The sequence below is a fragment of the Bufo gargarizans genome, chromosome 2, assembly GCF_014858855.1.
Source record: "Bufo gargarizans isolate SCDJY-AF-19 chromosome 2, ASM1485885v1, whole genome shotgun sequence".
Classification (NCBI taxonomy): Eukaryota; Metazoa; Chordata; class Amphibia; order Anura; family Bufonidae; genus Bufo; species Bufo gargarizans.
This window is the reverse complement of record NC_058081.1, coordinates 591,433,894-591,459,229: the sequence shown is the minus strand read 5'-3', so window position 1 is coordinate 591,459,229 and position 25,336 is coordinate 591,433,894. Positions and strand designations below refer to the sequence as shown.

Genomic DNA, 25,336 nt, shown 5'->3' with positions numbered 1-25,336 from the left:
TTCTGAATGGAGAGTAATCAGTTCAGGATGCATCAGGATGTCTTCAGTTCAGTCGTTTTGACTGATCAGGCAAAAGAGAAAACCGCAGCATGCTACGGTTTTCTCTCCGGCGAAAAAAACTGAAGACTTGCCTGAACGCCGGATCCGGCATTTTTTCCCAAAGGAATGTATTAGCGCCGGATCCGGCATTCAGAATACCGGATCCGTCGTTCTGGCATGCGCATGCACAGATCGGTAAAAATGAGAAAAATGTACAAGACGGATCCGTCGGTCCGCATGACAAGCGGAGAGACGGATCCGTCCTTGCAATGCATTTGTGAGACGGATCCGCATCCGGATCCGTCTCACAAATGCTTTCAGTCAGCTGCAGATCGGCGGATCCGGCGGCCAGTTCTGACGACGGAACTGCCTGCCGGATCACACTGCCGCAAGTGTGAAAGTAGCCTAATATATTGCACCCCTGACAGGCGCCATTGTTCAATCAATTGATGTTATTCTCTTCACCCATCAGTGGTTTTAATGTCACAGCTGATCGGGGTGTATAAAAAGTGTGGTGCCATCTTGGAATCCACAGAGAAAATCTAGTAATGACAAGACATAATCGACTAAGGCTACTTTCACACTCGCGTTTTGGGCGGATCCGTCATGGATCTGCAAAAACGGATCCGTTACAATAATACAACCGCATGCATTTCGTCATGAACGGATCTGTTTGTATTATCTGTAACATAGCCAAGACGGATCCGTCATGAACTCCATTGAAAACGGATCCGTCCCCATTGACTTATCTTGTGTGTCAGAACGGATCCGTCTTGCTCCACACCACATGGCGGACAGAAAAAACGCTGCAGGCAGCATTTTGGTGTCCGACTCCAGAGCGAAATAGAGACTAATCAGAGGCAAACTGATGCATTCTGAGCGGATCCTGTTCTATTCAGAATGCATTAGGGCAAAACTGATCCGTTTTGGACCGCTTGTGAGAGCCCTGAACGGATCTCAGAAACGGAAACCAAAACGCTACTGTGAAAGTAGCCTTACTTTGTACGATGCAAGATTTCTATACAAGTCCTGCAGACTCTGATAATGTCCCCTATCATACCCGTATCGTCCTGCGTTGTTAGGCAAGCCTGGGGGACCTCAGCGCTGCACGCTGATAACTGAGATAAGCCAATGCTGTCAACATACAAATGAAGGTTGAGATACCTGTGAAAGCCTAGATGAAGGGTGTACTGTGTCAGTACCAGGTTTTCTGTCACCAAGTTAAAGTTCTGAGGGAAGTCTGGTTGCTGGTCATCGGCAGGTGGAATAAGACAAGTCTCTTTGTCCAGACCTGGAGGTAAACATATAAAAATTCAAAACCATAGTTAGTGGTTTTACCACTATACCAATCGTCAATACCTGATCAGTGGGGGTCTGACTCCCAGCATTCCCATTGATCAGCTGTGATGGCTGCGGGCTCTTTATAATAAACCAAGCTCAGCGCTGTACATTGTATAGCGCCCCATTCACTTGAAAGGCACTGACAGAAAGGCCTTGTGCCCGATGGACGTGACATTATAGGCAAAGGAAGGGACTGCAGAGATAAACTGAGCACTACAGCTGGTCGGTGGGGTGCCGGGAGTCAGACTGACGTCCACTGATCAGATATTAAAAGGATATTCCAGTTAAATCAATTCACAGGATAGGAGTTAACTATTTGATCAGTTGAGGCCCGATTGCTGGAAACCGCATTGTTCAAGAGAATGGGGGCACCACACCCCATGGGGCCTTCTGAAATGAATGGAGCAGCAGGTAGCGCTGCTGTACTCGGCCATCTGTGGCAGTCCCATAGAGAATGAATGAAGCAGCAAGGCACAAGCTTGATCTTTCCCTGTTCATTTCAGGGGCCCCGCAGGGTACAGGGCTGTGCTCTCATGTTCAGTGGAGGTTCCAACAGTCGGACCCCCACCCATTTAATAGTTAAATAAGATAGGGGATAACTTAATATAACTGAAATACTCCTTTAATAACCTACCCCGAGGATAGGTTATCAATGCTTAAGTCCCAATAAACCCATTGAAATAATGAACAGCGGGTGTCCATACATGAGTAATTCATTTCTAAAAAGTTCCCGAGAAATCGGCTTCTTAGGAACATAATGCTAATATTACAGCAAACAAAACGGACATGCTGAGGTTTTATATGACTATCTTGATAAAAAGTACAGGTAGAGAAAATGTAAATGTTGGGTTAAGTGAGTTTTCTTCGCACCCTTCATGTGTATGTTCCGACTCCTTTGCTCTTCTTCATTAATCTCTCGAAGAGCGCAGTAAGTGGGGTTAAAGGTCAACAAGCGAGCCGACTTTGGTTTACAGAAAGGCTGGCACAGCCGTAGAAGGGCAGCTCCCAGGTTCAGAAAGAAGCTGTCCGAAGCATAGGTCTGCAAGAAGATTTCAGGAACTTGGTTGGCCCAGATTTTAGCACGTCCTGCGTTGGCATGTAGACAGTTCCCCAGCCAGGACAAGATGAGATGCTTGGTATCTGGAGATAACTGGAGAAGGTTCTTCAAAAGCTGGTAAATTTTCTCATGGAATTGAGCCATGAACTAGACAAGAAAAAGAAAATTAAAATGCATTAGTGATACAGGCAGTTCATTGGACAGCTTAAATCTAGCCAGCATTTCCTTATGCAGCTTGGATTTACCTTTCCAAAGGTTCCCCCCTGACACAACCAGCTGTTTTAGCAATATGTAGTAAAAGAACTATTACCCAAGGTGAGTATGGAGGTTTCAGGTGCACAGATGGAGCCAATGCTATCACGCTTGTGCAGCGAAGCAAAGTGTGCTGTCCTCGGTTTCAACTGTGCATGCGCCCAAAACTGCCATACTTATTTTGGGCACTTCCATCCATCTCTAAACCGGGAGTCACACGACCACCATCTCACCTGGTGCTGGTACACCTTGCTTCATTGCACATGCGCAGTGAAGCGAGATGTACTTCTCCTTAATTTCATCTTTGCCACAGGCATGTGCCCAAAGCTGGGATACGCAAGTTCTTCAACTACAAAAAGACAGGACAGCTGGCTGCCATGGGAAATTTTAAAAGAGCTAGACCCCAGCTGCATGGTTTAGAGGCTCCAATCTAATGACAGGTTGCCTTAAATTTAGGGCCTCAAACCTTGACTTACTCTACCTGATGTATATTGGATTCCTGCACTTTAATCTCCTGTGGACTAGAGCGTGAAGGATTCAGAAAGTAGCCGTGATTTTCTACTACTCCTGGGGTACGCAGAAGGCAGGAAATACTAAGGATCTCCCCCAGCAACGTCTTTTGATACAGGTGTCCATTTGACGGATCTTGAGGTTGAATATAGGCCACAAAAACCTGGAAAATATAAAAGCATTAAAAGTAAGAAAGCCTGTAGTCGTGTTAAGAGGGGTGTTGATTCACAAAAAAAATATAAATAAATCTCCAAGACTGTAATTGTGATAAAAAACCCTAATGTATAAAAGAAGGTATAATCCATTTTCCCCCACCGCTTCCAGTGCCACCGCTCTGACATTCCCTGCTGGGCTTTGTCTGTTCGGCTGCAGTTATGATGTACCTGCATACTCCAAGTGACAGCTGCAGTCACTGGCTTCCATGGTCACTTGCCAAATAATGCCGAGGCCAGTGATGGGCTGTAGGGGTGTCATAGGTATATGGGCACATCATTGCTGCAAGAGAAGGTGAGCTCGTGGCTGCAGAGACAGGGAGGAATGGACCAGCGGCACTGGAAGAAGTAGGCGAGTATGCGTTCTTTTATTATTTTATCACAATTGCTGGCTTGAGGGAAAGTCAAACAAACCCTTTAAAGGGGTTGTCTCACCTGGAACATTGCTGTTTTGCTGACATATTGCACCGCTGGGACCCGCACCTATCTCTAGAAGGAAGCTCCCACACAAAACAAGGGCGGCGAGTGGGACCCGCACCTATCTCTAGAAGGAAGCTCCCACACAAAACAAGGGTGGCGAGTGGGACCCGCATCTATCTGACATTGGTGGCATATCCTAGCAGAGTCATGCTGTAGAAGTGTAATGTGAGCGTTACCAAGATAAAGGGCTTATGAAGGGGGTGTTATTTAGGCTGTTTTGCCATGGTGCCAGATTCCCTATCAAAATATATATATATAAATAAAAAGCATTACAAACACTGGAAAGAATTTATAAATAGAGTTTTTGGTGGTAAAAAAAAAAAAAATATATATATACAGTGGCGTAGCTATAGGGGTCGCAGCGGTCGCAATTGCGACCGGGCCCCTAAGTCAGGGGGGGCCCACGGGGCCCCCTCAAGCCAGGAGAACACTGCCCGCAGCTGATAAATGAGTGAAATCTGATTCACAGGGGGCGGAGCGGAGGCGAGGCCGTGCGTGACTCGCACTGTGCAGGGCAGGCTAAGGGAGGAGGGAGGAGGGAGCGGCTTCAGTTGAGGTCGGAAGACGAAAGAGGAAACTGTGTGCAGCGGTGCTGGCTGGCTGCCTGCCAGTGACTGTGCGAGTGACTCACTGTCTTATCTGACTGACTCCGTCTCCTCTCCTGGCTGAGAGCTCCCCTCCTCCTGGCTGATCCTGCGACGAGTGCGACTGCGCCGCTGCCTGACTCCTGTCTGCTGAGGTGAGAGTGGCTGGACGGACCATCCGACCGGACCGGGGTCCTGGTGGTCCGGTCCAGACCAGTCTAAGTGTCTGTGACTGTCCCTACTCCCTCCCTGAGTGAGTCCGGGGCCCCTACCCGCCTGGTAGGAGCGCCGGTGGCGGTGACATAGATAGTGATAACTTAAGCCCAGCAGCCCCCAGACCAGTCAATACCCGTCCCCCTCCTTTAGGAAACAAATATCAGCCAGTACTAGTACTACTACTCTCATCAGATGTGACTGCAGGCAGCACAGTAGCAGGCCTGAAGCGATCGATCAGCCAGGATTAATGTGCACAGCCTGAGTGGGAGGCCCCCATTACCCTGGCCTGGCCTTAGGCAAGTGACAAACTGCCCCCCCCCCTCCTCAATCTTAGGCAAGTGACAAACCCAGCTCTGCTACATCTACAATGAGCAACTACAACAAATGTAATGTCAAACTGCAGTTCCATGGGTCCAGTGGAAGCTATCCAAGGCATCACATAGAGGAACTGCAGTTTGGCATTACATTTGTTGTAGTTGCTCATTGTAGATGTAGCAGAGCTGAGTTTGTCACTTGCCTAATAATGAGGGGGGCAGTTTGTCACTTGCCTAAGGGAGGCCTCCCACTGTGCACATTAATCCTGGCTGATCGATCGCTGCTGCTCTCACATCTGATGTATGGGTATTGACTGGCATTAGGGACGGGCTGGTGGATGAGGGCAGCCACTCAGTCCTGCCTATGGATCACCCAGCTTGCACTTAGCTATGCCAGGGGGTCCCTGATGTATTAACTGACCAATAACATGGAGATCCCAGTGCCAGCTGCCTTGCTGGTGGACGATTGGCATATACTTCTGCTGTGGCCCACAGCAGAAGTATATGCCAATGCCCTTATATGACAGACTAAGGGTACTTTTACACTTGCGGCAGGACGGATCCGGCAGGCTGTTCAGCCTGTCGGATCCGTCCTGCCGCTATTTCGCTGGACCGCTGCTCTGTCCTCATTGACTATAATGGGGATGGGGGCGGAGCTCCGGCGCAGCACAGCGGTGAGAGGTCACCAGACAAAAAAGTCGGACTTGCAGTACTTTTAGGCCGCCAGCCTTTCACCGCACACTGCCGCGCTGCACTGGAGCTCTGTCCCCGTTCCCATTATAGTCAATGGGGATGGAGTGGCGGCAAGGCGAAATAGCGGCAGGACGGATCCAACAGGCTGAACAGCCTGTCGGATCCGTCCTGCCACAAGTGTGAAACTACTTGCAAGTGTGAAACTGCTCATGGCGGTGGGAGATCTAGGATGGGTGTTTGGGTGGGAGCTCTGGAAGGGATGGTGGGAGGCCCGATAGATATGTAGGGGCTGGGGGGGGGGGGGGGGCAAAATTTTTTTTTGCTATGGGGCCCATGCATTTATAGCTACGCCCCTGTATGTATGTATATATATATATATATATATATATATATCACAATTTTTTTCCGAGCGCGCCATTTTTGTGACTTTTTACACAAGTTCTGAAAAAAGGGTGAGAAAATGGCCATAGCTAGCTAGGTGAGTGGGTTTATGCAAGATTTAAGAATTGGAGGACAATTATCAGACTGGTGTGTTGTATGGAGGTCTTGTTTCCTCCTGTCCTGCTGGGGCCAAATTTATGCAGAGCCACAGGCCTTTCATATATTTGAAGCATCTTCCCGCCTTGCCGTGCAACACATATAGATTTAAAGGGGTGATCCTATGACTAAAGTGAAAAATGAAAACCAGACATCATATTGTACAGGACAATCTCTTCCTAACAAAGCTAGACCCAGCATATGCAGTGCGCCCTCTGTCCCTTTCCAGGCACCTATCAGATATTGGGGCATATCCTAGCGATATGCCCCCAATGTCAAAGATGGGAAAACCTCTTGAGTGCATCACTTTCAAGTAAAATGAATCACCTTTGCAATGTCCTTCTGACGAGTGCAATAGAGGAGGAGATCAAGGTAAGTGTAGAGCAACATCTGGCACAGATCCAAGTCCTTCACACGTTTCAGGATCACATCAAATACAGGATAAAAAACTTCACTGAAGGAGTGCACCTCCTCGTCAGCCAAGAGGGCTTCAATGACCTCCTCCAAAAACTCCACTACCTCGTCAAAGTCTGAAACAGAAGCATTGAACAGGTGTAGATTTCTTAGAAAGTTGGGAATAACTGAAGCAGTAACGCAGAAATAAACATATATGACAGTTTCTCTTACTGTTAAAGGGGGTGATTTGGTGATGAGTCAAGTCCCCAGCCTGTAAACTTCCAGATGAGGGTGACGTGTGCCACAGCAGCCAGTCAGTGGCCACAGCAGCGATGTGTCCCTGCTGGTTCACAACCTGTCTGAGGACATATCACCACTGAGGGCAGTGAATGGCAGCAGCGGCACACATAACCTCATCTGGAAGCATCTCAGAATAGAGCCTTGTTGGTGTAACCGAGCAGTGGGGAGCAGGCGAGTGGATTTCTTAATTCAGGTGAGGCCCATTCCAGAGCCTAATTAAAAGTGAGGTAAAGCTGGAAACCCCCCCTTTAAGGGGATATTCCTTTCTTAGACATTCACTGCATGATTTATCACGAGATATACGATAAATGTCTGACAGATGCACCTCTCTCCAGAATGGGGTCCCCTCAGACCCTCGAATTCAGGTGGAGAATGAGTCAAAACAAGTCTGCAGAAATGTCTGTGGAAGGGATGAGCGAACTTCTGTTTTCAAGTTCAGCGTACAAGGTTCGGGTTATCTAAGAATTCCGTTATGGATTTCCGCTACCACGGACCATAAGTTATAATCTGTGATAGCGAAACCTATAACAGAATTCTTAGATAACCCGAACCTTGTACGCCGAACTTGAAAATAAAAGTTCGCTCAACATTAGTCTCTGGCTCCCTCCATTCACTTTCATGGGATTTACAGAAACAGGCGAGCATACTTGCTCACCCTATAGAAGTGAGTGCAGCCACCTCTTCATTTACCATCTGGAAGCACCTAAGCCAGGCAGGATGAGGGTTGCACAATCCCCAGGCTGTAGCTAGGTGATGGGACCTGTATGCATCACAAATTTATGGCATATAGTTATGCTGGCAAAGTTGAATCCAACTTGTGACCAAAAATCCAGCAGACTAGTACGTCACTATTTGGCCACTGCTGTTCTCGTAATCACAGTCTGACATAGCTATAGAGCTAGTTTATGCTTCATATCAAACTGCTATGTATCAATGACTTACTTGCTCCACGCAGACCTTCAAGCATGAGGTCCACAACCTGAGCTGGAACATCCTGACCTTGATATATCTCAGGGGTAAGCAAAACAGTACGAGCATTTGAGACTGTTAATACTTTGCAGCGCATTGCATAAGGCAGTAGATTCTCTGGCACTTTAGTGACCTGGGGAGACAAATTTTCACGCATCTCAGGTAACCCAAAAAAAAACGTAGCATGCGAAGTATAACACCTCATGGCATAAACAGCACTTACCTCTTTCTTGGCTCGCTGGAAACAAGAAAATAGGAACGGAATTATATGCTTTTCCCCTGCGTCTCGTTCTGCAGACAAATTGGGAGCTCCCGAGGATGTCATGCAAATCATGTATTTCCCAGGTTCAGGGAGAAGAAGCCGCGTGAACACGGCCTGAAATCAGAACGGTAAAATCCATAAGAAACTACTGTTCGACCAAACATAAACTACTGACATGCCTGTAAGAAAAGACTTCAGGTCTGGGTCTTAAAGGGGTATATCCATCCCAGACAATGGGGGCATATCGCTAGGATATACCTCCATTGTCTGATAGGTGTGGGTCCCACCTCTGGGACCCACACCTTCATCGAGAACGGATCCCTGAAAGTTGTGGAGGGCACACTGCGCATGCGCAGTCACCCTCCATTAATTTCTATGGGGACCCCGAAAACTGTCTAGGCTGCATCCGTTGGCCCCATAGAAATGAATAGGAGCAGTGGCCGCGCAACCGCGGTGCGCTCTTATTTACCTCTATGGAGAGAGTGCTTGGCGGTGGCAGGACCCTGGAAAACCCGGGGTCTTCCAGACACCACCTTCCCCGATCCATTCTGGGACCCACACCTATCAGAAATTGGGGGCATATCCTAGCGATATGCCCCCATTATCTGAGATGGGAATACCAATTTAAAGACACTTTAGTATTTAATAATTTTTTATTAGTTTTAAAATTGCAGTATTAACTATACTGTAGTTTCAATAAGTAGTATACAGAAACGTATAGTAAAATATGGAACAATAACATTTCCAGTGGTGTATAACAGAGAGGGTGAGGTACAAGACCCTCATGAGAATAACAACTAGGCGTGTTGTTAGAACGACTGGTATCAGAAAAACACACGGATCATATCTAAGTAAAGAAACCTTAGAAAAGAAAAAAGGGAAGAATAGGGGTATTGAAAGGTCAATCAAGCAGTCCAGCAGTCCAGCCGAAACCAAGGGAGAGTTATAGGATTATGGAACATATTGTGCGTGTAACAACCAAGGAGCCCACGTTTTATCTATGCGAGTTGGGTTGATTACTGTTTCCGGAAGCAGCCTCTCATATCTACAGGTGGAGTTAAGGACTTAAATGACCTCAGCGAAAGCAGGAGTGTTCTTCGATTTCCAACGTCTCGTGATTATCAGTGCTAAACAGGTAATCACGAGACATTGGAAATCGAAGAACACTCCTGCTTTCGCTGAGGTCATTCAATTTAAGACATTTTTACAAATGTATTTGACATACGTTTGGGGTTTGTCATGTAATGTACCTGCTCTATATTATCCATATCCAACCAGTCCTGCCCATCGAGTTCAGAGCCGAGCTCCTCCAGATACACACAACGCTGCGGTATACCATTTCCACTCTTCAGACTGGGGTCACCTGTAGGATATTAAAACGTAATGACACTCATAAATGAGAGAAAAGCTTCCATATATACCGATTAAAGGAAACCCATCACTTAATTTTTCTAAACCAGCACCGCAGCTAGGGCTCAAACGATTACTCGATTCAATTGAGTAATTCGACACAAAAAAAAATCCTTAATGAAATTTTTTTTTGCATTTTTTGCATTCTGTTTATGTCATATGACCACGGAGCGGGAGTGAAGCGCTTGCTATTACTCACAGCTCCGTGGTCACCCGCCGGCTGTGGAGCGGCCCTCTACAGGAAAGTAAAGTACTGGCGCTGGGGACATGGAGGGGGATATAGTGGCACTGGGGGCCAGCTGATGGCACTGGGGGGGGGGGGGGGCAGCTGATGGCACTAGGGGGGGGGGCGGCAGCTGATGGCACTAGGGGGGGGGGCAGCTGATGGCACTGGGGGGGGGCAGCTGATGGCACTGGGGGGGGGGCAGCTGATGGCACTGGGGGGGGGGCAGCTGATGGCACTGGGGGGGGGCAGCTGATGGCACTAGGGGGGGGGGCAGCTGATGGCACTAGGGGGGGCAGCTGATGGCACTAGGGGGGGCAGCTGATGGCACTAGGGGGGGCAGCTGATGGCACTAGGGGGGGCAGCTGATGGCACTAGGGGGGGCAGCTGATGGCACTAGGGGGGGGGCAGCTGATGGCACTAGGGGGGGGGCAGCTGATGGCACTAGGGGGGGGGCAGCTGATGGCACTAGGGGGGGGGCAGCTGATGGCACTAGGGGGGGGCAGCTGATGGCACTAGGGGGGGGCAGCTGATGGCACTAGGGGGGGCAGCTGATGGCACTGAGGGGGGCAGCTGATGGCACTAGGGGGGGCAGCTGATGGCACTGGGGGGGGCAGCTGATGGCACTGGGGGGGGCAGCTGATGGCACTGGGGGGGGCAGCTGATGGCACTGGGGGGGGCAGCTGATGGCACTGGGGGGGGGCAGCTGATGGCACTGGGGGGGGCAGCTGATGGCACTGGGGGGGGCAGCTGATGGCACTGGGGGGGGCAGCTGATGGCACTGGGGGGGGCAGCTGATGGCACTGGGGGGGGCAGCTGATGGCACTGGGGGGGGCAGCTGATGGCACTGGGGGGGGCAGCTGATGGCACTGGGGGGGGCAGCTGATGGCACTGGGGGGGGCAGCTGATGGCACTGGGGGGGGCAGCTGATGGCACTGGGGGGGGCAGCTGATGGCACTGGGGGGGCAGCTGATGGCACTGGGGGGGGGGCAGCTGATGGCACTGGGGGGGGGCAGCTGATGGCACTGGGGGGGGGCAGCTGATGGCACTGGGGGGGGGCAGCTGAAGGCACGGCAGGGGGGCAGCTGAAGGCACGGCAGGGGGGCAGCTGAAGGCACGGCGGGGGGGGGGCAGCTGATGAGTTTTTATAAGAGTACTCGGTTAATAGTTGGATTAATCGATAGAATACTCAATCACAAAAATAGTTGATAGCTGCGCCTGCAGCCCTAACCGCAGCATTATAATCCAAGAGCCAAATGCAACTTTCTCCTCAATACTCATCTAGGCAGTGCCAGAGTAAATAATCAAGGAGCCAAACACCCCTGATGTCCGGCAGGCCAGGATACGTCATGACAAGTCAGTTCGGGCACAAGCGCAATGTGCAGATTAAGTCGGGGCCAGTACACCTAGCTTTAAAAGCGCATGCCACTGGCTTGTAATGACGTATCTGGTTTCTTACTTCTCCACTACACTTTTCTTTACTATCTGACGTCACATGGACACTTTCTCAGTACGATGGGCTTAGACAAATACAGTATGATCCACTTAACACTGGCTAAGTGTTGACTCTAGCAGGCTTGGATATATAAAGAAAAAAATACAATGCAGCAGCACTCTGCAAACACAAATAAAGTACAATAATGCCATAGTTATAGAAAATATTCTGGTGCTAATGCTCCGCCTTTTTTGTAAATTTGATATTCTTGGCAAATACATTTTGTACCAAATTATTTGGGCTCGTCTGCCGGTGTCAAGGCGATCTCTATAAGATGGGAACCTAACACTAAGTACTACCTAATGGAGGCCATTGTGGCACAAAAAAATTGTAAAAGGCACAGTGGACCCAGCATGCATGTGGAACCTGCACTCCCTGAAATTTATGGTAGCCATTATGGCACATAACAGGTAGTATTTAGTGTTAGGGTACCGTCCTATAGAGACTTGACGTTTGGCAGACGGGTCCAAATAATTTTGCACAAAATGTATTTGCCAAGAATAAGCATAGCATTAGCACCAGAATAGTTTCTATAACTATGGCATTATTGTACTTTGTGTTTGCAGAGTGCTGTTGCACATTTTTTGTTTTTTTCTTCGCGTTTGGGATGTGCTGACTGACCCCCTTTTTCTTGCAATGCTTGGATATATAGTCACTACCCTATTACTGTAGCAGTGTTTCCTTGTTCCTTAGTGCAATATAAAAATGTTTTGTTGCGTGAAAAACATTAAAGTGGTTGTCCGGTTTCTGATATCGATGACCTATCCTCAGGATAGGTAATAAATATCAGATTGGCGGGGGTCTGACTCCTGACACCCCAGCCAATCAGCTGTTTGAAGAGACTGCAGGTCATCAATATCAGATACAGGCCAACCCCTTTACAGGGGTAAGATAGGACACAGCAAATCTGTTTTGGATAAATTCACTGTACCTAAACACAGACCATTGTAATTTAAAACCACATTTAACTTACGACACAGGCAGTGTCCATGAGTCCCTGTGATCAGAGTGTGCATTTAACTAATAAAATGGTTGTGAATTAGTGCATCACATTGGGAGCAACAGATGCTACATTACTAAAGTCTAATTACCGCCTGACTGTCTAGCGTTGCTTCTTTCAGGTACAGTACAGTGTTCAGTTACATTGGTACCTTGGAACCGAACCAGAGTTTTTTACTTCTGAAGTTTCGCGAGACTCCGCGAAGTAATTACTTCGGCTCATCGGAGCCAATACATTCTAATACTGTACAGAGCTCCTGCTCCGTACCGTATTCTAACAAAGTTTTATGCAAATCGACTTCGGATGTTTCATCTGAAGTCGATTTGCTCATCCCTGCACATATGTTTCTGACTTTTAGGGCAAGTTTGCAGCAAATTATAGAAATGGGTGTGAATATGCAGCACAATGAGCTTGTAAACGGGAAAAAAATAAAATAAAAATAATGTAGAGAAAAAAATTCCACTACCCATAGACTTACCCCGACATATTAGGACGTGTGTTTTGGTATGTTAGTTATTCGCCTAGTTTTTATCTGTCTGGGTTGACATTTTAGTGGCTTCAAAATTAAAGGGAACTTGTCACCATGAAATGCTGCGTAATCTGCAGACAGCAGGTTATAGAGCAGGAGGAGCTGAGCAGGTTGATGTATAGGTTTATGGGAAAAGATTCAGTAAAACTTGTAATTTACTCATTTAAATTCCTGCTCATTCTGGGCTTTGACGTCCAGAAGACGGAGCTAGAATCAGGTCCATAAATATTGGGACATCGACACAATTCTAACATTTTGGCTCTATACACCACCACAATGGATTTGAAATTAAACGAAGATGATGTGCTGTAACTGCAGACTGTCAGCTTTGTACCAATATTTTTTATAACTATGGCATTATTGTACTTTGTTTGTGTTTGCAGAGTGCTGCCGCATTGTAAATCCCCTCAAATTACAGCTGACAGTCTGCAGGTAAAGCACATCTTGTTTGTTTCATTTTAAATCCATTGTGGTGGTGTATAGAGCCAAAAATGTTAGAATTGTGTCCATGTCCCAATATCCCCTGACTGTATCAGTGACTGACAGCTACATCTGTATACACATCTGTCAGTCACTGATAGGACCGCCTCCTGGACTTCAAAATGCAGAATTAACAGGAAATTAAATGAATGAAATACAAGTTTTACTGAATCTTTTCCCATAAAACTATAAATCGATCTGCTCAGCTCCTCCTTCTCTATAATATGGTGCCTGAAGATTACTTCGCATTTTCATGGTTTCCTTTAATGTTCCCTAGAGTTATGGCGCCTGATAAAGGAACAGGTCGGGACCTACTAAAAGGAATGACAGAGTGGAATGCCCATAGAGAATAATGGTCCGTTATTCTCTATGGGCATTCCACTCTGGTCCGTTATTCTCTATGGGCATTCCACTCTGGTCCGTTATTCTCTATGGGCATTCCACTCTGGTCCGTTATTCTCTATGGGCATTCCACTCTGGTCCGTTATTCTCTATGGGCATTCCACTCTGGTCCGTTATTCTCTATGGGCATTCCACTCTGGTCCGTTATTCTCTATGGGCATTCCACTCTGGTCCGTTATTCTCTATGGGCATTCCACTCTGGTCCGTTATTCTCTATGGGCATTCCACTCTGGTCCGTTATTCTCTATGGGCATTCCACTCTGGTCCGTTATTCTCTATGGGCATTCCACTCTGGTCCGTTATTCTCTATGGGCATTCCCTCTGGTCCGTTATTCTCTATGGGCATTCCACTCTGGTCCGTTATTCTCTATGGGCATTCCACTCTGGTCCGTTATTCTCTATGGGCATTCCACTCTGGTCCGTTATTCTCTATGGGCATTCCACTCTGGTCCGTTATTCTCTATGGGCATTCCACTCTGGTCCGTTATTCTCTATGGGCATTCCACTCTGGTCCGTTATTCTCTATGGGCATTCCACTCTGGTCCGTTATTCTCTATGGGCATTCCACTCTGGTCCGTTATTCTCTATGGGCATTCCACTCTGGTCCGTTATTCTCTATGGGCATTCCACTCTGGTCCGTTATTCTCTATGGGCATTCCACTCTGGTCCGTTATTCTCTATGGGCATTCCACCCTGGTCCGTTATTCTCTATGGGCATTCCACCCTGGTCCGTTATTCTCTATGGGCATTCCACCCTGGTCCGTTATTCTCTATGGGCATTCCACCCTGGTCCGTTATTCTCTATGGGCATTCCACCCTGGTCCGTTATTCTCTATGGGCATTCCACCCTGGTCCGTTATTCTCTATGGGCATTCCACCCTGGTCCGTTATTCTCTATGGGCATTCCACCCTGGTCCGTTATTCTCTATGGGCATTCCACCCTGGTCCGTTATTCTCTATGGGCATTCCACCCTGGTCCGTTATTCTCTATGGGCATTCCACCCTGGTCCGTTATTCTCTATGGGCATTCCACCCTGGTCCGTTATTCTCTATGGGCATTCCACTCTGGTCCGTTATTCTCTATGGGCATTCCACTCTGGTCCGTTATTCTCTATGGGCATTCCACTCTGGTCCATTATTCTCTATGGGCATTCCACTCTGGTCCATTATTCTCTATGGGCATCCCACTCTGGTCCATTATTCTCTATGGGCATCCCACTCTGGTCCATTATTCTCTATGGGCATCCCACTCTGGTCCATTATTCTCTATGGGCATCCCACTCTGGTCCATTATTCTCTATGGGCATCCCACTCTGGTCCATTATTCTCTATGGGCATCCCACTCTGGTCCATTATTCTCTATGGGCATCCCACTCTGGTCCATTATTCTCTATGGGCATCCCACTCTGGTCCATTATTCTCTATGGGCATCCCACTCTGGTCCATTATTCTCTATGGGCATCCCACTCTGGTCCATTATTCTCTATGGGCATCCCACTCTGGTCCATTATTCTCTATGGGCATCCCACTCTGGTCCATTATTCTCTATGGGCATCCCACTCTGGTCCATTATTCTCTATGGGCATCCCACTCTGGTCCATTATTCTCTATGGGCATCCCACTCTGGTCCATTATTCTCTATGGGCATCCCACTCTGGTCCATTATTCTCTATGGGCATTCCACTCTGGTCCATTATTCTCTATGGGCATTCCACTCTGGTCCATTATTCTCTATGGGCATTCCACTCTGGTCCATTATTCTCTATGGGCATTCCACTTTCCTGTTAAAGTCTATGGGCATTCCACTTTCCTGTTAAAGTCTATGGGCATTCCACTCTGTCATTCCTTTTAGTAGGTCCCAACAGGTCTAATGTCGTATCACTGCCTATGGTACACATCTGCTGGCAGCCTTCGATCACTGACCACGTGGATTCCCTGACAGGATCCGTCACGTTACAATGACTGTACCCAGAGGTGACCAGAGATTTTTTTTTCATATGCCTGTAGCACGTGTTGTAAAAAAAAAAAAAAAAAAAACATTTTTTCCACTGCTCCAATAACTTATATATTAAAACAATAAAATTACTAAAGGTCTAAGGAGGGGAGGACGTGACCCTGACAACCGTACTAAGCAAATCCATCGATACTCACCGTTATCCAAGGTGATGAGAAAGATTCTCTGGATCATGTGGTTTATATTCAGCTGCTCACAGATCTCCTGCTGGGAACGAAATGAGCGACTTATTTCCGCCACAGAGTCGTCGCAGTCATCCAGGCTTTCTGAAACGCTGTTGTCAGAATCGTCCTGACTCTCCCCTGCATCGTCTGCAAACAGAGAAGTGGGTATCTACTAGGTACTAGGTCAAGTTCTCAAGACGGGCTCCAATACAACATACAGCAAGAGGACGATCAGTGTGTAATGAATAATGCTGCACAGTGGGGATTTTACTATGGCCCGCTTAAAGGCGTATTCTCATCACAGACAATGGGGACATATCGCTAGGATATGCCCCCCCCATTATCTTATAGGTGCTGGTCCCACCACTGGGACCTGCACCTATATAGGCAAAAGAGCTCCGCAAAGTGGTGGCTGGAGGACTCTGGTCCGGCCACAACCAAGTGCTCTCCCCATAAAAGTGAATGGGAGCGCACCGCACATGACCGGCCACCGCTCCCATTCACTTCTATGGGCCCGACAGAAATAGCCAAGCCAGTGCTCGGCTATTTTCAGTGGCCCCATAGAAAATGAATGTGCAGTGCGCCCTCCGAAACTTTCGGGGCTCTGTTCTTGATATATGTGCTGGAGGGACCCGCACCTATAAGACTATGGGGTCATATCCTAGTGATATGCCCTCATTGTCTGTGATGAGACAACCCTTTACCATATATCTGGGCCCAGTTCCCCTCCGGCATGATGCAGAAAACCCAGGTGGGGAACTGAAGCCAAAATGTATCCCATCGTTTTCTACTTGATCGGACACATCCATCCATCACATCACTTATGATGCCGGACGTCCTGCTTCAGTGTATGGAAGCTGGAGCTGTGCCCCGAACTGCAGTACACACATATACGTTGTGTCCGACACCCGTCTTGAAACGACTACCCTGGCACAACTCATGTTTAAGCCTAATCCTTCTGACAATGCACCTTCATACATTGGATTTTTCAGAATTTTTAAAGAGATTTCTTGGTGGGGAATCTTAATTCAAAACTTTGCCATAAACATAAAGACTATGGACACCTTTGTGCAATAATTTTTTTTATAACAGGTTTTAGGCTACTTTTACACTAGCGTTTTTCTTTTCTGGCATAGAGTTCCGTCACAGGGGCTCTATACCGGAAAAGAACTGATCAGGCATATCCCCATGCATTCTGACTGGAGAGGAATCCGTTCAGTTTGCATCAGGATGTCTTCAGTTCAGTCGTTTTGACTGATCAGGCAAAAGATGAAACCGTAGCATGCTACGGTTTTATCTCCGGCGAAAAAAACTGAAGACTTGCCTGAATGCCGGATCCGGCATTTTTTCCTATAGGAATGTATTAGTGCCGGATCCGGCATTCAGAATACCGGAATGCCGGATCCGTCCTTCCGGTCTGCGCATGCGCAGACTAGAAAAAAAGGTGAAAAATAAATAAATGCCGGATCCGTTTTGCCGGATTACACCGGAAAGACGGATCCGGCATTTCAATGCATTTTTTCGACTGATCAGGCATTTTTAAGACTGATCAGCATCCTGATCAGTCTTACTAATGCCATCAGTTTGCATATGTTTTGCCTGATCCGGCAGGCAGTTCCGGCGACGGAGCTGCTTGCCGGATCTCTCTGCCGCAAGTGTGAAAGTACCCTTACTTCCTAAATGCAAAACTGAGCAACTTTCTAATTAGTCTTTTCCAACGATCTCTTATTTTGCTTCTGCAGAATGTGTGCAACTCCTTCAGCTAGCTGCTGCAGAATCTGTCAGAGCACTGCCCCTGTTATCTGCCCGTCCTCTCCTTTTCTCATTGGTAGAGATGACAGGGAGGGGGAGGAGGTTGTAAACGGCAGATCAGAGACTAGAGAGAGGGGTAGATCATACAGGCTGTGTGGAGAGAGAAAGCAGAGCATCCATTGCAAACTCTGCAAGGTTAGGAGAACCACACACTTTTCAGCATCAGCGTAAGAAGAGATCCCTCATAAGCCGCAGAAGGCGGATGCAGCTCTGGAATGAAACTGTAATGATATGAAAGCTATTGAAGACAGTAGCATCCTGGACACACAAATCTCACATGTCCACATTAGGGTACTTTCACACTAGCGTTATTCTTTTCCGGCATTGAGTTCCGTCCTAGGAGCTCAATACCGGAAAAGAACTGATCAGTTTTATCCTAACGCAATCCGTTCAGGATGCATCAGGATCTCTTCAGTTCAGTCTTTTTTTACTTTTTAGGAGGGAGATAATACCGCAGCACGCTGCGGTTTTATCTCCGTCCAAAATTCCAGAACACTTGCCGGAATGCATTTTTTCCCCATTAAAATGCATCAATGCCGAATCCGGCATTGCGGTCTGCGCATGCTCATACTGCAAAAAATGTGGAAAAAAATAAATGTCGGATCCGTTTTTCCGGATGACACCGGAGAGACAGATCCGGCATTTCAATGCATTTGTCAGACGGATCAGGATCAGGATCCGTCTGACAAATGCTATCAGTTTGCATACGTTTTGACAGATCCGGCAGGCAGTTGTCCTCTGCCGCAAGTGTGAAAGTACCCTTAGAAAAGTCTTGAAGTAGAAGCAGATTTCAAACTGCATATCAGGGGTCTGAAAATCAATTGCTGAGTGGAACTTTTCTTTTTTTTCTTCTTTTTATTTGCTCAATGTAAACTAAATACTGTAAATAAAATTATTTTTTCATGTCAACGGTGTCTCTAGCCTTTAGCTGTGCAATGTTTCACAGTTCCTCTTCTACAGAGTTCCTGGCAGGTCGTCTGCTTACACATACTGAAGATAAGTTATATGACCACCGCCTGCAACAGAGGCAACTGCTCAATGAGGTCACATGACAAGTCAGTTCGGACTACACAAAATATTACTGTAAATAGAAGACAGTCTTACAATTTAGCATTTTAAGACTTATTTTTTATTATTGCATTTTAAGGCAGTTTTTTTTTTTTTTTATACCCCGGCCAAAAGGCTTTAACCCTTCCTTATTTTACTTGCCAGTTTGCTGTCGCAGCTGCTCCTTTTGCCCAGCGGCAAACTGCCGAGCTTCTGCCAGTGACCCAAAGAGAGCAGCAAATGGGTTTGTTGAAATGCTGTTGTTGTTCTCTTGATCTGTCATTTTACTAAGCGGCAGGTTCCATGTAGTCCGCAATCTGGAAGCGTCCTGTCTGTCGAGATAGGACACAAACACAGTGAAATGAGTCAGTTTTTGTTATAGATTATATATATATATATATATTATATATTAATTTCAGTGTTAGAAGCAAATACTAATTTTCTACTTTGAGTCTGGTGATCGATAAAGTGATTGACATACCCACCGCAAACGGACATCTCACTCCAAGAGGAGAGTCATTATTCTGGTCAGCTGGACCACAACATCTCTCATGTCTATATAAAACTCAACCGGATCTGTGCTGATGAGATCCAAAAGACTAAAACAGATCTGTCTAAAGCTGCCCATGCACATATATTAGGAGGGTAGGCTAGGCCATCAATATCTGATGGGTGGGAGGTCCGACACCCCGCATCCCCACCCATCAGCTGTTTCAGGGTGGCCTCAGAACTACACAGCTCCATCAATTGTGCAGAGGATAAAACTAATGACTGCGCCGCTGCTCTCATTCAGTTAAATCGGAACAGTGCTACAGTAGATGGAGGGGTCTAGCATTTGGTCGCCTAAATGGTGTTGTGCAAGTCGTTAATACTAACGACCTTTCCTTAGGATATGTCATCAGTATAAGGCCTCTTGCACACTACCGCATGTATTTTGCGGTCCGCAAAAAACAGATCGGCAAAATATACGGATGACATCCGCGTGCATTCCATATTTTGCGAAATGGAACAGCTGGCCCCTAATAGAGCAGTCCTATCCTTGTCCGTAATGCGGACAATAATAGGACAAGTTCTATGTTTTAGCGGAACGGACAAACGGAAATACGGAAACGGAATGCACACGGAGTACCTTCAGGTTTTTTTCGTGGACCCATTGAAATCAATGGTTCCGCAGAAAAAAACGGAACGGACACGGAAAGAAAATACGTTTGTGTGCAAGATGCCTAAGATTGTTGGGGGTCTGACTTCTTGCACCTCTGCCCATCAGCTACTTGAAGAGAGCGTGGTGCCACAGTGAGGCAAGGGACGTCATGTTCATTGGTGACATGACCCAGGCGCAGCTCAGTTCTATTCAAGTGAATGGGGCTGAGCTGCAATACCAAGCACAGCCACTATACAATGTACGGCGCTGTGCTTGGTGAGCTGCGAGGAGGAAGCAGCGCTCAGCAAAGCGGCCTCTTCCAACAGCTGACTGGTGGGAAAATTCAGAGAGTATTTGCAAGGTCCCCATTTTGGGGTGTATATATAATGTATTGAATATCCAGCACCAGCAGAGAGAGAGTTCACCAGATTCCAAAGTCCAGCAATTAATTCTGCATTTAAAGCCAAACAAGCGCTCTAGGAGGTGGGTCACATCACCGGCCGTGCTGCGCTTTGTCAGACCTTTGAAGACCTGAAGAGGGGCAGCACATGTGAAGCGGCCGCTGCCGGTGATGTGACCCACCTCCTAGAGCGCTTGTTTGGCTTTAAATGCAGAATTAAGTGCTGGACTTTGGAATCTGGTGAGCGCCGCTGTTCACTCTCTCTCTGCTGGTGCTGGATATCTGCTTTGGGACTATTTGGCTGAGCACCACCATATTGGACTGGCCGGAGGCGCCACCTCCAGGGATTGACTTGTGGCGCACAAAGCAGATTTTTTTTTGTTGGGAGGGGGGAGAATTGGGTGAGAGTAATAAGCAAATTATAGAGGTTTTGGATGCCTTTTTTTTTATGTGAGTAGGGGGGTAAGAGTAATATCAAAGTGATAAAGATGTTGCATGTTTTACACCATAATGCCTATTGTGTCACCAAAGGTCACAGTGTAGCGTCGCCATTGTCGTGTCCCCCCACTTGAGGATTCAGCCTCCGAGAGGTTCAAGGGGCGATTTTGGCAGAGTGTCAGCTTAGATATACAGCAAATATCCGCTGTGGATAACACAGGTGCAGCCCCTGTGCCGTACACTGCCACCGCGTTATGCTACCGGCATAGCCCCAGTGCTGTAAATGTACGCGGGATTTACAACAAGGGGTTAACATCATGTGACATTTGGCTGCCCAATAAATCACCTGACCGACACTGCAAACGGTTTAATATTTACTTTGCAAGTTTTTCAAGACACAAACATAGATGACAGAAGGGGATTATTCCACTGACGTAGCAGAGCCCAATGTGTCGATGAATGATTAAATGTGCAATGTGGCAAGTGAGTCCGAAGCCTGCGTGATATCAGCAAGAGCTGCGCCAAACAGCAAAATCAGCTCTGCTACATCTGGACGTAGAAATAAACTGATAAGCAAACAATAGTGTTTATAAACACATATACATACAGTCATATACAATATACGGCAGTCACTATATACAGTACACACAGCAGTCACTATATACAGCAGTCATATACAGTACACACAGCAGTCACTATATACAGTACACACAGCAGTCACTATATACAGCAGTCATATACAGTACACACAGCAGTCACTATATACAGCAGTCATATACATTACACAGCAGTCACTATATACAGTACACACAGCAGTCACTATATACAGTACACACAGCAGTCACTATATACAGCAGTCATATACAGCAGTCACTATATACAGTACACACAGCAGTCACTATATACAGTACACACGGCAGTCACTATATACAGTACACACGGCAGTCACTATATACAGTACACACGGCAGTCACTATATACAGTCACTATATACAGTCATATACAGTATTGGGCAGTCAGTCACTATATACAGTACACAGCAGTAACTATATACATACAGTCACTATATACAGTACACACAGCAGTCATATACATTACACAGCAGTCACTATATACAGTCATATACAGTACACACAGCAGTCACTATATACATACAGTCACTATATACAGTACACACAGCAGTCACTATATACAGTACACACAGCAATCAATATATACATAGTCATATACAGTATTGGGCAGTCAGTCACTATATACAGTAACTACATACAGTCACTATATACAGTACACACAGCAGTCATATACATTACACAGCAGTCACTATATACAGTACACACAGCAGTCACTATATACAGTACACACAGCAGTCACTATATACAGTACACACAGCAGTCAGTCACTATATACAGTCACTATATACAGTACACACAGTCACTATATACATACAGTCACTATATACAGTACACAGCAGTCAGTCACTATATACAGTCACTATATACAGTACACACATCAGTCACTATATACATACAGTCACTATATACAGTACACAGCAGTCACTACAGTCATATACAGTATACGGCAGACACTATATACATAGTCACTATATACAGTACATACGGCAGACACTATATACATATAGTCACTATATACAGTACACACGGCAGTCACTATATACAGTGACTATATACAGTACACACAGCAGTCACTATATACAGTGACTATATACAGTACACACAGCAGTCACTATTTACAGTCAAATACAGTATACGGCAGTCACTACATGCAGTCACTATATACAGAACACACAGCAGTCACTATTTACATACAGTCACTATATACAGTACACACGGCAGTCACTATATACATACAGTGACTATATACAGTACACACAGCAGTCACTATATACAGTACACACGGCAGTCACTATATACATACAGTGACTATATACAGTACACACAGCAGTCACTATATACAGTACACACAGCAGTCACTATATACAGTACACACAGCAGTCAGTCACTATATACAGTACACACAGCAGTCACTATATACAGTACACACAGCAGTCACTATATACAGTCACTATATACAGTACACACAGCAGTCACTATATACAGTACACACAGCAATCACTATATACAGTACACACAGCAATCACTATATACAGTACACACAGCAGTCACTATATACATACAGTCACTATATACAGTACACACAGCAGTCACTATATACAGTCACTATATACAGTACACACAGCCGTCACTATATACAGTACACACAGCAGTCACTATATACAGTATACACAGCAGTCACTATATACATACAGTCACTATATACAGTACACACAGCAGTCACTATATAAAGTACACACGGCAGTCACTATACACAGCAGTCACTATATACAGTACACACAGCAGTCACTATATACAGTCACTATATACAGTACACACAGCAGTCACTATATACAGTACACACAGCCGTCACTATATACAGTACACACAGCAGTCACTATATACAGTCACTATATACAGTACACACAGCAGTCACTATATACAGTACACACAGCAGTCACTATATACAGTATACACAGCAGTCACTATATACATACAGTCACTATATACAGTACACACAGCAGTCACTATATAAAGTACACACGGCAGTCACTATATAGTCATATACAGTATACGGCAGTCACTATATACAGTACACACAGCAGTCACTATATACATACAGTCTCTATATACAGTACACAGCAGTCACATACAGTACACACAGCAGTCACATACAGTATACGGCAGACACTATATACATAGTCACTATATACAGTACATACGACAGACACTATATACATACAGTGACTATATACAGTACACACAGCAGTCACTATTTACATAGTCAAATACAGTATACGGCAGTCACTACATGCAGTTATATACAGCAGTCACTATATACAGAACACACAGCAGTCACTATATACAGTACACACAGCAGTCACTATATACATACAGTCACTATATACAGTACACACGGCAGTCACTATATACATAGTCACTATATACAGTACACACGGCAGTCACTATATACAGTACACACGGCAGTCACTATATACATACAATCACTATATACAGTACACACGGCAGTCACTATATAGTCATATACAGTATACGGCAGTCACTATATACAGTACACACGGCAGTCACTATATACATAGTCACTATATACAGTACACACGGCAGTCACTATATACATACAGTCACTATATACAGTACACACGGCAGTCACTATATACAGAACACACGGCAGTCACTATACACAGCAGTCACTATATACAGTACACACAGCAGTCACTATATACATACAGTCACTATATACAGTACACACGGCAGTCACTATATACAGAACACACAGCAGTCACTATATACATACAGTCACTATATACAGTACACAGCAGTCACTATATACAGTACACACAGCAGTCACTATATACAGTACACACAGCAGTCACTATATACATACAGTCACTATATACAGTACACACAGCAGTCACTATATGCAGTACACACGGCAGTCACTATATACAGTACACACGGCAGTCACTATATACAGTACACACGGCAGTCACTATATACAGTACACACGGCAGTCACTATATACAGTACACACGGCAGTCACTATATAGTCATATACAGCAGTCACTATATACAGAACACACGGCAGTCACTATACACAGCAGTCACTATATACAGTACACACAGCAGTCACTATATACATACAGTCACTATATACAGTACACACGGCAGTCACTATATAGTCATATACAGTAGTCACTATATACAGAACACACGGCAGTCACTATACACAGCAGTCACTATATACAGTACACACAGCAGTCACTATATACATACAGTCACTATATACAGTACACACGGCAGTCACTATATACAGAACACACAGCAGTCACTATATACAGTACACAGAAGTCACTATATACATACAGTCACTATATACATACAGTCACTATATACAGTACACACGGCAGTCACTATATACAGAACACACAGCAGTCACTATATACAGTACACACAGCAGTCACTATATACAGTACACACAGCAGTCACTATATACAGTACACACAGCAGTCACTATATGCAGTACACACGGCAGTCACTATATAGTCATATACAGTATACGGCAGTCACTATATACAGTACACACAGCAGTCACTATATACATACAGTGACTATATACAGTACACACAGCAGTCACTATATACATACAGTCACTATATACAGTACACAGCAGTCACTATATACAGTACACACGGCAGTCACTATATAGTCATATACAGTATACGGCAGTCACTATATACAGTACACACAGCAGTCACTATATACATACAGACTGCGCTCCGGATCCTCTGACTCACCCGTCTACCTTCTTGACACTTCCGCTTCCGCCCACAGCTGCAAAGGTATTGGCGAGAGATGCTGGTGTTGAACGGGTTAACGGAGATCATGTGATCTGGCTGTAACTAAGAGGCGGGGCTTATAGCAGTACGCAGGCGCCGCCAGTTGGCGCGTGTAGCGCTGTGAAGATGACGTAGCTGACGTTTCCTCCGC

The 25,336-nt window shown here is 46.0% G+C and overlaps 1 protein-coding gene across 2 annotated transcripts in view; it reads right to left on the bottom strand.

Moving 5' to 3' along the window:
- Positions 1-25,276, bottom strand: part of UBE4A (ubiquitination factor E4A) — a 41,138-nt gene extending 15,862 nt beyond the window's left edge. The window contains exons 1-10 of one of the 2 annotated variants that reach the window (XM_044281859.1): positions 25,144-25,276; positions 18,901-19,070; positions 15,853-16,026; positions 9,413-9,525; positions 8,124-8,276; positions 7,874-8,033; positions 6,563-6,765; positions 3,171-3,362; positions 2,251-2,584; positions 1,204-1,330 (exon numbers count right to left, since the gene is read on the bottom strand). In XM_044281859.1, the coding sequence (XP_044137794.1) occupies positions 1,204-1,330; positions 2,251-2,584; positions 3,171-3,362; positions 6,563-6,765; positions 7,874-8,033; positions 8,124-8,276; positions 9,413-9,525; positions 15,853-16,026; positions 18,901-19,021 (1,577 nt within the window). In that variant the 5' untranslated portion in view covers positions 19,022-19,070; positions 25,144-25,276. Of the gene's footprint in view, positions 1-1,203; positions 1,331-2,250; positions 2,585-3,170; positions 3,363-6,562; positions 6,766-7,873; positions 8,034-8,123; positions 8,277-9,412; positions 9,526-15,852; positions 16,027-18,900; positions 19,071-25,115 lie in introns of both variants that reach the window. The other variant, XM_044281858.1, reaches the window with a different exon arrangement.
- Between the last annotated feature and the right edge of the window lie 60 nt (positions 25,277-25,336).